Source organism: Copadichromis virginalis, linkage group LG7 (assembly GCF_057382275.1).
Source record: "Copadichromis virginalis isolate Kocher_CV1m ecotype Utaka linkage group LG7, C_Virginalis_male_GT1.1, whole genome shotgun sequence".
Lineage (NCBI taxonomy): Eukaryota > Metazoa > Chordata > Actinopteri > Cichliformes > Cichlidae > Copadichromis > Copadichromis virginalis.
Genome location: NC_140624.1, coordinates 38,023,605 through 38,039,675, shown reverse-complemented (window position 1 = coordinate 38,039,675; position 16,071 = coordinate 38,023,605). Strand labels below are relative to the sequence as shown.

Genomic DNA, 16,071 nt, shown 5'->3' with positions numbered 1-16,071 from the left:
CTGAATGTGGATGTGCAAATCTGGATTTTATGATACAACAATATCACCGTGGTACACAATCTCAAATCAACAATTATTTTAATGGACCCCCACCTTGCATCATCGTGTTCCTAGACAACTGAATAGAGGATGCATATCTTTGCAATATGCTGGTTTTAGAACAGCAGCACCTTCCTAACAAAGCACCATAATTTATGAGCTATAAGGGAATAGCAATCTATTTTCAGGATTATTATCTTAGCTTTTACTATGAGATTAAAATCTGAAAAACACATAGAGAAGAGAAAAGGAAAAAATGTAACCTTTCAACCAAAGAATAATTTAAGAATGCACTGCCTTAAAATCTACTTTTGTTAGGGATTCCATCATCAATAAGTGATATAAAGAAATGTTATTTACTTATATAGCAAAGTTGACATCAGTTAGTTTTGATGTCATTGCCTCTGCAAGTTTACAGTGAATACCCACTGAAAATCAATGTTGAGAGAAGAAACTTTACACAATCATATCTTTATCTGCATTTATATTCCATTGTCCTATAAGCAGTCATTGTACTAAATGCAGGAACAGATAAGTCATGAAAGGGAGCCCGCAAAGAACAAATTAACATTCAAGAGCTTATGGTTGTGTATGCAATCCTGGAGGCATTTCAATTTAAACTCCAGACATTTCATTTTTAACCAAACAGTGCAGTACAGATTTTGTGTGAATCATCACTTCTGCTTTCCACAGGTCCAAATATAAAAATCTGAATAAACTCCATGGGAACACACAGCTCACCTCGGGTGTAGAAAACAACCACCTGAAATCCAAATGTATGGGTGGAGAATGTCATGGCCCGCATGTGAATGATGCATAGAATTGTTAGTTTTTAAAGAGTCGGGTGTTGTGAATGCACAGAATTCTTGGTTTTGGGGTTACATTTTTTGTTTTAAAAACTAGTTCAAAAGTGAAAAAAGGATTAAGTCCCTGTGATATCACTCCTTGTTCTGTGATGTGACCGAGTTCTTTCCAGTACAAACATTCCCCTTTACAGAGCCAATAATGATCTGTTGTTAAGATACATTGATTTTCTCTTTGGGGAGGTAGTATGAGGGAATTCACTTCTTTGTGTTACTCAAGGCAAGATCATCAAGTGTGGACTTGATAACAATTATCACAATGAAAGAGGTTATTATGTCAAAACGGAAGTTGTCCGTGGTTTTAAAATGTAGAATATGTCTATATGGCAGAGATATGTTAAAACATGGAAGACTTTGGGGATAGCTTTGGTGTGTTGGTGATTTAAATTTTGTAGGGGTTTTTTTTGTAATCATAACTGGATTTGTCATAAATGAGTGCCTGACATAAAGTGGCTGAGAGGCATCATGTAGCATATGGTATCTAACATAGCTATTTTGCTCTTTGCCAAGCATCTGCCAATCCCATATGGGTATGGTATGTGTATTTGTCTGTGTCTAAGAGTGTGATGGATAGAGACACACTTATTGTTTGTTTTCAGAAGAATCTTTCATCATTTCTTACAGATGGAGGGAACCATAGAACACTGCAGATAATTTGTGCTGGCTATTGATTATACTAGCACATACATCAATCATGTTTCTTCATCTTGGATCTTACTATTGTGATATTTAAACATAAATATTGCAGAGAGAGAAAGACGATGATCACAATATGCAGTATTTCTAAATGCAGACGATTTGGTTTTCGCTTCAACATTTGTGAATGCAACTTTCACTTGTCATTACTGTCATGCCTCAGAGGCAAACAGAAAAAAAGACTGGTAAAGTAAATAGACAAGTACTGATGTACAAGAATACTCATGTGTGATGTTTCATGTGCATTCAAAGGTATTTTAATAGACAACACTTTAGACTCGGAGGTTATTGAATCTATGTTTTCTAAATTTTGCATTTAAGCATAAAGAAGCAACCCCCACTGTTTTCCTCTCTCGTGTGCATAATATGTTTACTTTATTAGAAGAGTCATCTCTTAAAGACTAAAGCTGCCTCACACAACACCCTTTTCCCCTTACTGACACTGTATGTGGTTTAATGAGAGCTCTATGCTCTAATGCCTCTGTAAGTCATCTCCTTCCCCACTACTCATCTAATCATATTCACAAAGGAGCACAAGTCACCCGTTCAGGTGTCACTCAAAGGATTGGTGTTTCTTTTACATCTAACCTGATGTTCCCCTCAATATTACTGTTCTTCTGCTGCATCAAGATGAACAATTTCTCCTTTATATTCCATTGTGTTTAAAATATGCTGGTTTCACATGCCCTTGAACCCTCAGCACCATAAGAATGTATTTATAATGTGCCATCCATTTTATGTATGTGGTCAAAATCATCCTCTCAGCTCTTCTCACTTCCCTGCTTGATTTCCATTTTCACTTCCTAGCCATGTTTTCTTTTCTTTTTTTTTCTTGCTTGTGTTGAGAGTCACCATTTATGATGAACATTGTTCTTGGACAGAGTTTATTGTTCTTTATAATGTATAGATCTGCGCTTGTCATTTTTCTCCATCACTCTGGGCAGTTTTATCTCAAAATCTAATGGAGATGGATATGTCGCAGTTAAAGTTTGTCCAAAGGCATGTGTGTAATGCTTACTTATGTAGCAGACAGCCCTGCTGTCCTCAGCACGAGAAGATAGCTATTTCTGCCTCTCAACCCTAACACATAGAGAGAGTAAGTGCACTTTACTGCTGACCTAAAATAAAACCAAATGTAGCTTAATAACTTGGCAAATGGACTCACTAACTGGTGCACTTTGAGTGCACACAAGTGGTTCATTGCTATTTGCTGCCTGTCATTGACAAAACTGCAACCAGACTAAGTTTTGACTGTGCACAGAGACTGGGGAGTAGCCTAAAACATAAGGAAGGACGTCCCCAAATCAGCCTAAGCCATCCTATTAGTCTCCAATTATCTTTGAGATGATAGCAAGGCCTGCCAAGTTGGACTCATTTTAACAGTTGTTGGAAAACATTGTGTCCTTGTAAGCCTGCCTTGTGTTTGTTAGAAACCAAGTAGAAAAGCACTGGGGGGAGTATCGTCAAGAATACCGTGTGCAAACAAGCACACATAGATATGCGTATATACTGAGACAAATAGACCAAAAGAGAGAGAGAGAGAAGGAGAAAGAGAGAGAGAGAGAAACAATGTTTTGTTTTTGCCCCTTGTCTGATTCCTGATTTCCCTTGGTGGCAATAGTTTCATGAAGGTAGTCAGAGAATAAGTAATCAGTGCACTCTACTCACTGCAGTGCAGTGGAATAAGTCTCTGGCCATATCAAATTCCTCTCCGAACTCCCTAAAGTGCTTTTCATTATGGTTACTGTAACAACACAACAGATTGCTGCAAGTAACGGCATGTAACCAAAATTCTTGTGGTTGCAGTGATATTTTGAGGGCAGCAAAAACTAGTAATACAATTTCTGTATTAAGTTCAATACAAATTTGCCTCTAGCCTCATATAACACTGTGCTTTCTATCATCTTTTATGTCATCTTAACATAGCTTGTATAGCTTAATTGACAACCAAAGAAGGAAAAAAAACCCCCAAAAAAACCAAGCTCCACACATCATATTTTCAACCCATTACTCCAGTAAGGTTCCTTAACATGCTTGTTATTTGTTACTATTAACCTAATCCAGCAGTAGAAAATATACCTTTTTGCACTAATTTAGCTTCCTTAATATCATCTATAATAGTTCTTTGTTCTCTGTTTGATGTACCTTGGAGAACTTAGCTCTGTAGACTTCCATTCTCACATCAAAAATTTTTTTCTCTCTTTTCCAGTTGAAACGATGTGCAGCAGCTGTTTTAAGTGCCATCTTCATAAACAATCAGACTGAACCACATGGGGTCTGTAACTTTCTTTTCATTTCTGTTTCAAATTTGGCTTGTGAAACAAAACAATCATGGCTGACTTTGTGTGACAATTGTCTACAGTTCTAAGCACAAGAACTATCTCAAGCTGTAGTCAACCAATGCCTACCATAAACAGGTATTGATATTGATACTAGATGTCAGATCAAAAGTCCATTCTGGCATTGAATTTTTTCCTTTTTCCTTTTTAAAGAACTGCTGCCCTCAAGGGCCTGTTTAGCCTCTCTGTTTACCTGGTTCACCTGAAGTGCATAGGTCCAACAAATGGCATCTGTTGCTACACTAGATTACTACTTGGAACTTGAAATCATAGACTAAAATATTACACAAACTAACAGCTAAACAATTGTATTTCTTGTTTATAAGGACAGCTGTCTTTTTTTCTTTTTTTTTCTTTTTGTTAATGGAACTCTAGATAACCATATGCAAAAGGTTATCTAGAGCTCCTTAACCTATCTTAAACCCATGCAATTCCATCTCAAGCGGTGGCTTTTAGCTGTCCCTACCCCACTGTTCCCTTTCCAAAAGTAGATCTCTAATGAGATGGTCCATGAAACATAAGTACATTGCATGCTGTTAATGAAGAGCATCCCAGTCAGCTAGACTGGTGGATGAGTGAGACTACAGCGCCATGCAATCATCAAATAATAGTGGGCAAAAGCATGCTATGTGGTTGACACTTTGTACAAGAATTTCTGAATTTCTGAAATTCATTATTAAATTAACAAAAAAGGAAATAAAACAGATTTATTCAATTAGTACATCAGTACATCTAATGCACAATGCCTCTGAGCTCCTGCAGCCTTTGTGTGCTCTTGTAGAATATATCGATGTGGTGCAGTACCCTACTGTGGGTTGATATATCATGTGGTCTCACAATTAATGGAACAGCCTCACCAGTAATCTTTTTCATCTGTATGTTAGTTAAGAATATGGACTTTGCCTGCTTCCGATAATAACATCAGACGGAGAAAATGCACTAATGGCATTTGAGGAATTGTAGTGGGGTGGAAAAGAATGCAAAAATCTAACTGTTAAATTCCAAGAAATGGACAAATGGAATAGGAAAGAGTGGGTGGTGGGTATGGTTTATGAGCTTGTAACTGTGCGCAGGCGTAAGGGGAAAAAGAACAGGGAAAATGGCAAATTCTAATCAGAAGTGAGAACAAGATGCAGAAACATATATGACTGTGCCTTAGTGAAGAGGGGGAGACAACTCTCTCTCTCTCTCTCTCTCTCTCTCTCACACACACACACACACACACACACACACACACACACACACACACACACACACACACTCAAATACATAGTAGGCTACTGATACATAGACATACAGCCATATGCCCAATTTGGAGATTCCCTCTTCATGGCAGGTTCACAATACCGGTTATCTGAATGGTTTGCAAGGAAAAGTCAGCAAGACCGGATGGACTCTGATTAGAAGAGTTTTGGGGAACAGTGACTGCGACTGGACAATGGGCTCCATGCATACAGATCAGACAAAAATGATTATGCAGGACCACGCTTTATAAAGTTGACTGTCTTCCAACATTTAGCGTGATTAGCATTCCGGTCCATGTCAATGAGCCAGCCACTCTAACTAGTAAGGAAAACAATGGACAGTCATCACTTGGGCAAACATGTTTAATTACTTTGTTCTGATTACTGCACCGAATCTGTTATCGTACAGTGTTGAAAAATACGAATTAACTATTATTAGTCTGTAATAAGCCACACCGTCAGGAAATGGAGGAAAAGCACACTGCAGCTCTGCGACTAACAGGCAACAGCACGGGTTTCAACCACATTCCACAAGCTTCACGAACCACTTAATGAACGGCACCATAACGCTTATTGGATGTTAACACGCTGCATTTGAAAAGGCATGCGTTTTTAAACATCAGATTCAGAGCAGGTTTATTCCGGAATAAAAGAAGAAGATAATTGTGGTCTGTATTAAGAGGAAGGAGAAAAATGAGTGTATTTCACATTAACTTACGCTATCGAAAGGATTGAGGCATAAACAAACTTACCCATATCCGCTTATCTGTTAGCTCCAGCCTACAGGTTTTAACGGCTTCTAGTGCGCGACATCCGAGTCCGCATGACGCGCTCTCCACAGTCAGGTATCGTTCTAATCCACTAGCCCTGTCTCTCCGCGCAGCCGCCGATTCCAAAGCGCACCTGCCCTTTACTCTCCCGGACCTGGGTGCACTATCCGGTTTAGTTCTGCATCTCTAACCGTGCAAATCAGCCGGGGCGAATGTCATTTACTTCCAACTCCGAAATAAAGGGATAAAAATCCGGGTTCAGAATTCCTTATCCATCCCTTCGCTGCAAAGGATCACTCTCTCTTTTTCAAGTAACAGCCAGAAAGAGTACTGCATTAGGTGCAGATAATAGCGAAGCCACATCCGAGTAAGTCATGTCAGTCTTACACATGCAGATTTTGCGAATATCCAGGTAAAAAAAACAAACAAAAAAACTTCACAATTATAGTGACGGTGTGCAAAAAAAATGAGTATAATGTTCCAGTAGACTCAGCCAGCCCCCAGATTCCTAATAAACCTCTGCGTCTCTGTTCTCAGAGATGCTCAGTACGATCCGCGCATAGCGCGCAGGAAAGTAAGGCGAGGATATCCCCAAGTCGTTGTAAACGCTGTCAGCGGGTATCACCAGATAGTCAAATCTTCAAATATCCACCTTTTTGTAAACCTTTGATTCTCGTTGTTGCTCGGTTTGAAATGCAGCATGACGCTGTTGTTAATCACGTCTACATGTCAAAGCAACTTTGTCAGGCAGAATCGGAATGCCCTCTTCTGGTGAGAGAACGATTCAGGAGCTCGTCCAATGTCGTCACGATCATGCTTTGGTGGTATGATTTTTTTTTACTATTATTACTTATGAAAGCCAGTTTACACTATAGTTTGCACTGCTAGATAATAACTAAATGGAATGAACTTTAGTATTCGTGTTTCATGTATGTGAGTTTTGGACTATTCAGAAATGGTTGTTGGTTAGCACTTTGCTTTAGTTGTTTGAATTATGCTTGAGATTATTTCTAGGGTGCTTATTAAGTTTGTGATACGAAGCTAAGAAACACAAGTATCCTATACATATGTGCATAACTATGAGAGAATGGGCACGTTGCAAAGGCAGCTCTAATACATTCCCATACAGAGGATCTATGCAAACTGCTGAATGATGCTGTCCATGGTGCTGAATTTAAAAATTGTTATTTTGTGGCTGACTGACCCCTTTCCAGAACTTTCAGGACTAAATTCCTTTATCTCAGTTTACATGCAAAATTATTAATATTATTATTGTTTTATTTTTGCTTAATATGTTACAGAAAACGTGTCACCCCAAAATACCAGAATTCTTAAATACCACTGCATTTTCAATAATTTGCATTGAAAATGCAGTGGTATTTAACTCACATCTTCTCCCTCTGCATGACCCCGGTGGCCTTTTAAAGCCTTTGTGTGTTTAAGAAAGAAATGACCAGCTGAATTTTTAATGTCCATTGCATCTGCTCTGGGTTACTAATTTATGGTTGCCCTTTCTTCAGACATAGCTCCATTCTTATACTGACATCAACTGCTTTAGTAAGTATTCTGACCCTAATTTTCTTTTGCACACTGCATTATAGATTCATTTTTACTTGAATGAATAACATGTTTTCATATAAATTTCCACATATTAACCCATGGCGCACTAACATATTTTTGGGGAGATTTTACATTTTTAAAAATACCATACATTTTTAATATCAAGATTTTGACAAACGTTCTTGGCCACCTATACATTGCACCTACAGCCTACAGGAATTGCTTGACCATAGAAAACATTTAGCATTTGTGACCAAGTTGCTAAATACTAAATACTAATATTTTCACTACAATAATACCACTTACCAGAAATAATACAACTAATACCAGTTAATGGTTGAACCTCTAGGAGGAATTTTGCAAACTGACTGGAACACTGCAAGCTCTTTAGAATGTTTACAAATGTTAGACTGCATGGCTTTCTACTTTTGTCTTTAGAGTGTATGTTTTGAACTTTAATTCAGACCATCTTTATTTGTTCTAAAACACAACACTGCTTTTAGAAGTCAGTGGTGATGTGTTAAGAGTGTCTGTGACAAACTGTAAATTCCAGTGGCACCTCTGTTCCTGTTTCTTTGCTGTAACCCTTTTCTGTGAATTTGAAATATGTCATGATCCCTACCCACAGTGTTTCATGTGTCAGTTACATATTTGAAAAGGATCCACTTTTCCAATTTGTAATGCAAGACAAAATTAAGTTTAACTCTTTATTGACATTGCACAGTCATGTGTTGTACAAAGAAATTGTAGTACTGTCCCACATCAGTGCTAAAAAAGGTAAGCAAAACACAATAAACAAGTAACATATATACAGAATACAATATACAGAGATGAAGACGTCATGCAGATTTAATTGTGTTTAGACAAAAGGGCACTGTCATAAAGATTTGGAAAGAAATAGTCAAATCTTACTTTTACCAGTTTATTCCAACTATCATGGCTGGAATTAATTAGTGAAATTGAGATTTATTGCGCCAAATTCAGATTTATTGCTATGCTCTACACCTGTTTTCAGGATATCGCTTAACATTTCCAGACAACCTCCAATACCATCTTAAAATTAAGCATCTTGCACTGTGGTTCGGCCGCTGTATCTGCGCCCATGCAATTTGGCTGATGACTTTACTTCTGGATTCAGTTCAACAAGCAGAGGCCATTCTGCTGACGGTGCTGAAACAATTAATACCCTGTGAAGTTATGGAGATACAGGCTGTGCCAGCCCATAGGCTACAGCTGTGATTTCTCTTCTAAAGAACTATAACTGTTAAGTTTACCTTTTTACTCTGCCAATGAATCACTTGTTTATTTATGTGCCTATTGGATATATAGTATTTGACAAGTAAAAAAGATGCAAAAACAGAAGAAGAAACATGAATTAGCTGCTTGGACAGAAACTATATCTTATGCTTTGTTTTCATGTAAAATACTTTTTATTTGTTTTGACAATATACAGCCAAGTGTAACTGTTCACTGCCATGGGAAATTGTATAGACCAAAATGTAGCTTTAAAGATAAAATTTACCAAAACATTCAACCATGGCTCTAACTATGTTTGTTGCCCAGCAACATTCACACTGAACAATTTTTCAGGTTGTTAAGTGTCAAGGTGATTTCAATAGCACTGCTTTTTGAGCTCCCTCACTATTATCCTTCACATTCTAAAGAAATGCATTTATCACCCTCTTTTGAGATTAGCATTATCCACATAACATTATAAAAATACAGCAGGATCTCAGTGTTCTGGTGTGAAATATTCAGTTTAATGCGATTGTATACTGTACACATTCTAGTGATATTTGACACAGGAAATGACTTGTCTTGTAAATGAATGAATGCCAGATGCAGAGGTAATCTTTATTGCCTGAAAGCTGTCTGTAAGCCTATAAGTTAATCTGTTGGAAAACAAAATAATACAGAAATATGTGTACATGCTTATCTGTATATACTTAGTTTGACTGACATGGTACTTATATAATTCTACAATAATTCAATACTAAATATTTAAAAGAAAGCTATTTTGCAGGGATTTGAATATAAGATGGATTAAATGACTGTGGATGATTTGGTGACCTACCTGTACGGGTAAAATGTGTGGCCCTAACTTGTGCACTGTGTTCTTTGTAAGTGATTCTGACAACAGAAGATATTTTCAGGCTCTCTCCAGGGTGAGAGACAGCGCCGCCCTGTCCTTCCCATGTTCACATTAGACTGGGACTTGTTCTCTAGTGTTCTTTTCTTTTTCCATTTCCTCTGATCTTAAGCCTGGCAGAATCGTCTTAGCCTGCCTCAAGGCAATTTTCAACCTGACACTGAGTTTCTCAGGTTCACCTATGAATGTGAATCCTCAAACAAATATCCAGGGACAGGTTATATGGTGAACACTGAGCCTTTTGAAAATAAAAGTTTTTATTGTAGCCCCATATTAAAAAAAATGTTTTTAGTACAAAGAATGTTACATTGCCAAGGTTGCCACAGCAGATGTTGAAAATCTCTGTTTTGCAGGTTGCCTCCATTAACCTTTACCCCAAGCTGGCTTCCAATCTGGAGTGCTGTGTTTCACACACTGCAGTTCAGGTTGGAGCTGACATGTTTGGGCTTGAACATACATGATACCAGACGTATGTAAAGTGTTTGAAGCATGTAAACAAGCTGGATAAAAGGCTTCTATTTGTATTGCCTGCACAAGGATAGATAGCGTTTGCATGTTGTGCTAATGTTCTTATCTTCTTATGGTTATTAGACTGCATCAATGGTGGAGCATGTTCCAGCCTACCGACTATATACAAAATCCTCTATATATCCTGGCCAACCATTTTCCAATTCATGGCTCTGTCTTTTTGAAATGCATGTACATTTTATCCACCACATATAGGCATTCATATGGTGCTACTAATTGGGATGCTGGTGGTTTGATCCCATGTCCACATGATAAAGAGTCCCCAGGCAAGATATTGAGCCTCAAATTGCCCTTAATGCAGCCATTGTGTGTGTGTGTGTGTGCATGTGTGATAGAAAAAAATGCTTAAACTGCACAGAAAAAAGTGCTTTATGAAGGTGAGTGTGAATAGGTGAATGCGACTTGTAGTGTAAAAGTGTTTTGAGTGCTCAGTAAGAGTAGAAAAGTGCTATATAAATACAAATCCATTTGCCTTTAATATCTGTACAAAATGAACATTCATTACCAGTGAACATGAAAATGAACATTACATTTTTTTGTTCTATTACTATTAATATTTTTGGGCTGTGTAAGTAACTTGTTACGAAAAATGTGATTTCATTTTCAATTATGACTGTTGAAATCATAATGACTTTTTGGTTATTAGCTTCTGCATTTTTCTTTGTAAAATTAGGTCATTAATATCAGTTTTTAGTAAATGTTCACATTCACATTTTTCAAAAATGCAAATATAGCTTCGCAAGTAAAAAGAAAAAAAAAACTATGCCGGCTGCTGTTGTGTTCCATGTTCTTCTAAGACTTTTAAATTGCAAAGGATGAACTCTGACTAGTCCAAAAATGTAAAGCATACCTGATCATAACTGAAAAGGATGTGTCTGCATAAGCATTCACATGTTTATTGATTTAAAAAATTCAGATTATTTACACTTTTAAATCAATTTACCTTAACAGTACTTTCACACACAAAAAATAATTGCACGGTGCTGTACCAGACGTGACAACAATGACGGTATGACATTTTGCTGATTAGACACACTACAGCTTTGCACTGTTTCAGTGTTTCTCTCCAGATTTTGTTCCCTCAAATGTTTGATTCCATGCCTACTTCATGTGTTTTGTCTTGGCAAAGATGTGAGAGATAAGAGGTGGGCATCTGTGTATGGCAGTGCCTTGCCATCTGTCAACTGCCCATGGGGTCTCTGTGGACATAAGCTCACATGGGTAGAACATGGGTAGGCAAAGAGAGTCTCCAGTAATAAAAGAAAATATGAGAAAAGAAAGAATTAGAAAGATAAGAAAAAGAAATACAAAATTCAATACAAATTCAATTGTGCAGAGAAGATAAATGTACACAAATTACCCAAGTTTACTTTTGCAAGTACACCATATGTTGTGAATTTTGTAGCCATGATTTCCTCTATACCGACAACCTTTTTACAACTATGTGGGGTCAAAAGCAAAGACACAAGGGTGTCTTTTAATGCTCTGAGAGGAGGAAAAATTTACATAATGTGAGATGATAAGGATCAATAAACCCAGCGGATCAATGAGGTCCAATTACAGGCCACTGGAGTTTCTTATCTGCTTCAGTTTAACTTTGTGCTGCCTGTGGTCCTCCACTTTCATTAAATCCCCAGTGTGATTAGGCTGGCTGATTGGCACAAGTTGAAGATTATCGCAGAATAGGATCACTGTTTGCCTGCTTACTTTTGTGTTCAAAGACACAAGAAAAGCATCCTCAAGGACACATTTTATGCTAGTGATAAATAGTGCTCCTGTTTCTGTAGAGGCCATATCATTAAGCCATTATTATATTGTATCTCATTATTTTCTGTAATTCCATCAATGTTAATGAATCTTTTTTTACTTTTGACCTTTTGAACTCTGTGGATAACTGTAACAGAAAAAGATCATTATGTTTTTTTGGTTTCTCCTCATCTTGCAGGTTTTGAGGACTGCACCTTTTTTAAAGTGCATTCACCTGTGACAGAGAACAAAGCCACTGAAGGTTACAGCCAGGAGACACATTGGGGAAAAACTGGCTTTTTTTTTCCAAAACATGTACACACACAAATACCTCTATGGATTTCCTGAATAGTCCAAAACACTTTTTTTTCATGCCTCTCTTTCATCTACATTTGTTATTCTAGGACTTGTGCACTGTAGAGTCATTTTTATTGTCTGATGCTTCCCATTTGACTTTCATCTGAGCTGAATGAATAGTACTTGACAGTTGACGGAAAAAAAATCTTTTCATCTTTTCCACCAACTTTATTGTTGACTTGTGGATTACAGACTCAGTGCGAGCATCTCTTTGGTGAAGATGAAGTAGACAGTGTTTCCCGCACATGGTGTTTATCGTGTCATGGTGACACTGTAGTAGAACACAGATTAGTAAGCTTCACAAGAGCGCTTACATGTGACTCAGCCTGTTTGGCCAATTACTCACCATGCTACCCGTTCCCTTGACACACCCACTTTGTGCCACATTCCAACAGCAGTGGTAGATCGTCTGACTCCGTCCCCTTATCCCGCTCTCTCCCCTCATTCTTCTATTTTTGGCATCAGACATTCTGGGCACGTAGGTCTCAGCACAATGTAAATTATTCAGCCTGGCTTGCCAGAGGCTGGGAGCAAATCATAAATCGCAGATGGTCTCAGGCTATTTCATACGGGTGACTGTGGTTAAACACCAATGCACAGAATCATTTTCAAACCCACACAAATATAAGGTTTCATTACTTGTAGCTCAGTGAGAGAGTATTTGATTTTGAACTCACACAGCGTGGCCTTTTTGTTGTATTCAAATTTGCACTGTGTGCTCGTAGCATGTTACACGTGGAAAACCTCTGATTTTTGGCTTGACTTCAAATAAGATTTCTGCAGAGGTTACTTAACCATCAGGGAATGCAGAATATGTAAGATTTTTCCGAATGGCTTTGCTGCTTTTTTACCTTTATAGGACGTCAACAAAAAGCTTTACCACAATATTCACACATGCTGTTTCCTACGTCTATACAGTGAGGGAAATGGTTAACAATGATGATAGAAACAGGAAAAAAAAAATCAAATTCCCACTACTTAAACATTCACCATTTAATTGTCCCTGAAAGATTTTTTTCTTGTCTTCTCTTTTTTTTTCAGATGATAATAACTGTAGCTCTACTTGGAAAAGTAGAGCCAGACAAAGTAGTCTACCCAACAAGATCTGAAGACATAGTAGCACTCAAATTTGTGGGCTAAACAAATTCTTTCTTTCTTGAAAAATATAAAGCTATCTGAAACGAGTCGGTAGCTGAGTTTTATGGAATGCAAAAGAACTAAAAGAATTAAGAATACATCATGTCCTTTCCAATTTCATTTTTTTCTTAAGGAATACATATACCTTGTCTTCAAAGTCTGCTCTTTGCTGGCATCTAATAACTGGCACCTTAGAGGTCTGGCAAGCACATTATAATGAGGTATTTTGAAATGTGTTACTATGGCTGGAAGCAACAAAAATGAAAAAGAAAGCTTTTCTCTGTGTTGTCCAGCGTTCCTAACTTGTAACATGTCAGGCTGATGCAGCATGTAGTAGCACTTCTCCCTTGTTTTGTTTGTTGAGTTCTTTGACAGTCTGAGGAAGGCCATGAAAAATGGCCGAAGGAAGCCGGTCTGGTGTCAGGCACAGATGCCAGAGCGAGGAGGTGCTCAGTAGGGCAGCACCATGTTTAGTGAGGCAGTTTGCTGTTTAATTACACACTGTGGGAGTCACCTTGCTCAGACCTCTGAGATCACAGGCTTAGGCCAAGGGCACAGCATACTGGCTTTTATGACCTAGATTTGGATAACACGGGGATAAACACCATAGACACACAAAGACAAGGTGCATAAAACAGCTTAGCATACTTTAAACAAATCATTAACTTAAATTCATACATACCCTAGGTGATGTCAAAACCTCATCTTCACGTTAAACCTGCAAAATCCTTTAAAACAAGCTGTAAAGGCATCAGTAATATTGTGTTACGTTTAAAGGTAATGACCAACAAATGTCTGTTTGCACATTTAAAAGAGCATTTTCCCATTTTAGAATCAAAATGTTATGTATAGCAAATGTGTCCATAATACAGTCTGACTTCAACACTGCCTCATTGTGTGTGTGGGTGTGTTATGTTCTAAGGCATGTCAAATACTAATTCCACTAAGATAATATTGGCATGTTTCTTGATTCACATTTCATTTACTGCAAGTGTGCCCATAGTTTAACAAGGAAACATAACCAGAATATTTTTTTTCACAAAATTAGCCCATATCTCAACAAGACTATTTATTCAGACATATATTTGTATGAATTATTCTTTCAGCGATACACTGTTGTTTTCCAGTGTATTGGCTCGCCACAAAGGCATGTCCCAGGAGGAGGAGGAGAGGAAATCATTAAAGGAAATCATTGAACCAATAGTAAGACTATAAGGTACAGTAGTCCCCCCCCCCGGAGCCCATCACAGCATTGTACCCTCGCATTATGGCCTAACATCTCAGAATTATATGATTAATCTAGCCGTTAAATTCACACATTGCAGTACATCCAAGGAATAATATCTTTCCTAAAAATAAAAAAAAAAAAGAGTCATATATGCTTCCATATGAGCACTGTTCGATGGAAGATGTGTTTCCACACAACAAAACACAAATAAAACAAATTAAAAAGAAAATACAGCTGGTGGAGTGTTTGGTATTTTCTGCTTTAGTTCTCATTCCTCTTTCTCTCCAGTTCATATAATCACAGCATCACTGCAAGGACATGCAGCGACATAAAGTTCCTTTACTGACAAGCCTTAAATTGATGTCCTACAATCTGACAATGATCACTGTGGTAGCAGACTATGAAGGTGCCTTTAAAGAGAGTGGCTACAGTGAAAAAGCATTGTCACATGGAGCCCAGCTACCACTACAATCTTGCATTTTATATTTAGTTAATATTAGAAAGTATATAAAAGTATTGTAAAAAATATTTTATTTCACAGGAAACTGTGCAATGTTGTGAAAACAAAACAAAAAGCACATTTGTGGAGTTGCTGTGGCGCCATAGGACCTACTCAAAGTTCTTCTAAGAGTTTTATGGTGTTACAGGAGCTGAGCTCCTCGACATCCCACCATCTCTAAGAAGAAGCCCAGACACCCTTCAGACAAAGTTAATTTCTGATATTTTTCACAATTCCATTTTATTTTCAGTCACTATCATATCCTTGTGACCATAAATGAGCTCTGGAACATAGATCAACCTATTAATCAGCACCTTCAGGGTCAGCTCTCTCTTCACCACAGCAAATTGGCAGTGTGTCCACATTGCTGGAAATGCCACACCAGTCCGGTCAGTGTCACTCTACCACTTCATTCTCCCCTCACTCATGAACAAGACACAGATATACTAAAACGTCTGCAATTGGAGCAGCAACTCATCCTTGACCTGGAGTGGGCATGCCACCCTTTTCTAGCTTATAACAATGGCCTCAGACAATAGTGGGACTAATTCTCATTCCACGTGATTCACACTTAGTTGTAAATTGCCCCACTATGTTCATGCTAATCTATGTTCCAGACCTCTATGGCCCCACAATCCTTCTACCATCCACACTCTGGCTGCACCTACAAATTCTGTTCATAAATTATGAGATTATGAGACTAACCATTGGACCAGTTCCTTCTCCCCAGTCTGGCTTACTGTTGGCAGTGTTAACCAAGCTCTCACTATGACTGTACAGAAACCAGAAATTATTAAAAACAACTAAAGATAATCAGACACAACAGGCAGTTATATCACCCGATTTGTCTCATGGTGGTTGTCATGCTGGCATGTTACAGGACAAGCAAACAAGTGCTACCTTCCTATCTGTGATT

At 37.9% G+C, this 16,071-nt stretch overlaps 1 protein-coding gene across 1 annotated transcript in view; it reads right to left on the bottom strand.

Moving 5' to 3' along the window:
- The window catches only part of LOC146705569 (leucine-rich repeat transmembrane neuronal protein 4), a 104,815-nt gene extending 98,088 nt beyond the window's left edge, over positions 1-6,727 (bottom strand). The window contains exon 1 of the mRNA XM_085463292.1: positions 5,934-6,727. Within this exon, the coding sequence (XP_085319418.1) occupies positions 5,934-5,937 (4 nt within the window). The 5' untranslated portion in view covers positions 5,938-6,727. The remainder of the gene's footprint in view (positions 1-5,933) is intronic.
- Between the last annotated feature and the right edge of the window lie 9,344 nt (positions 6,728-16,071).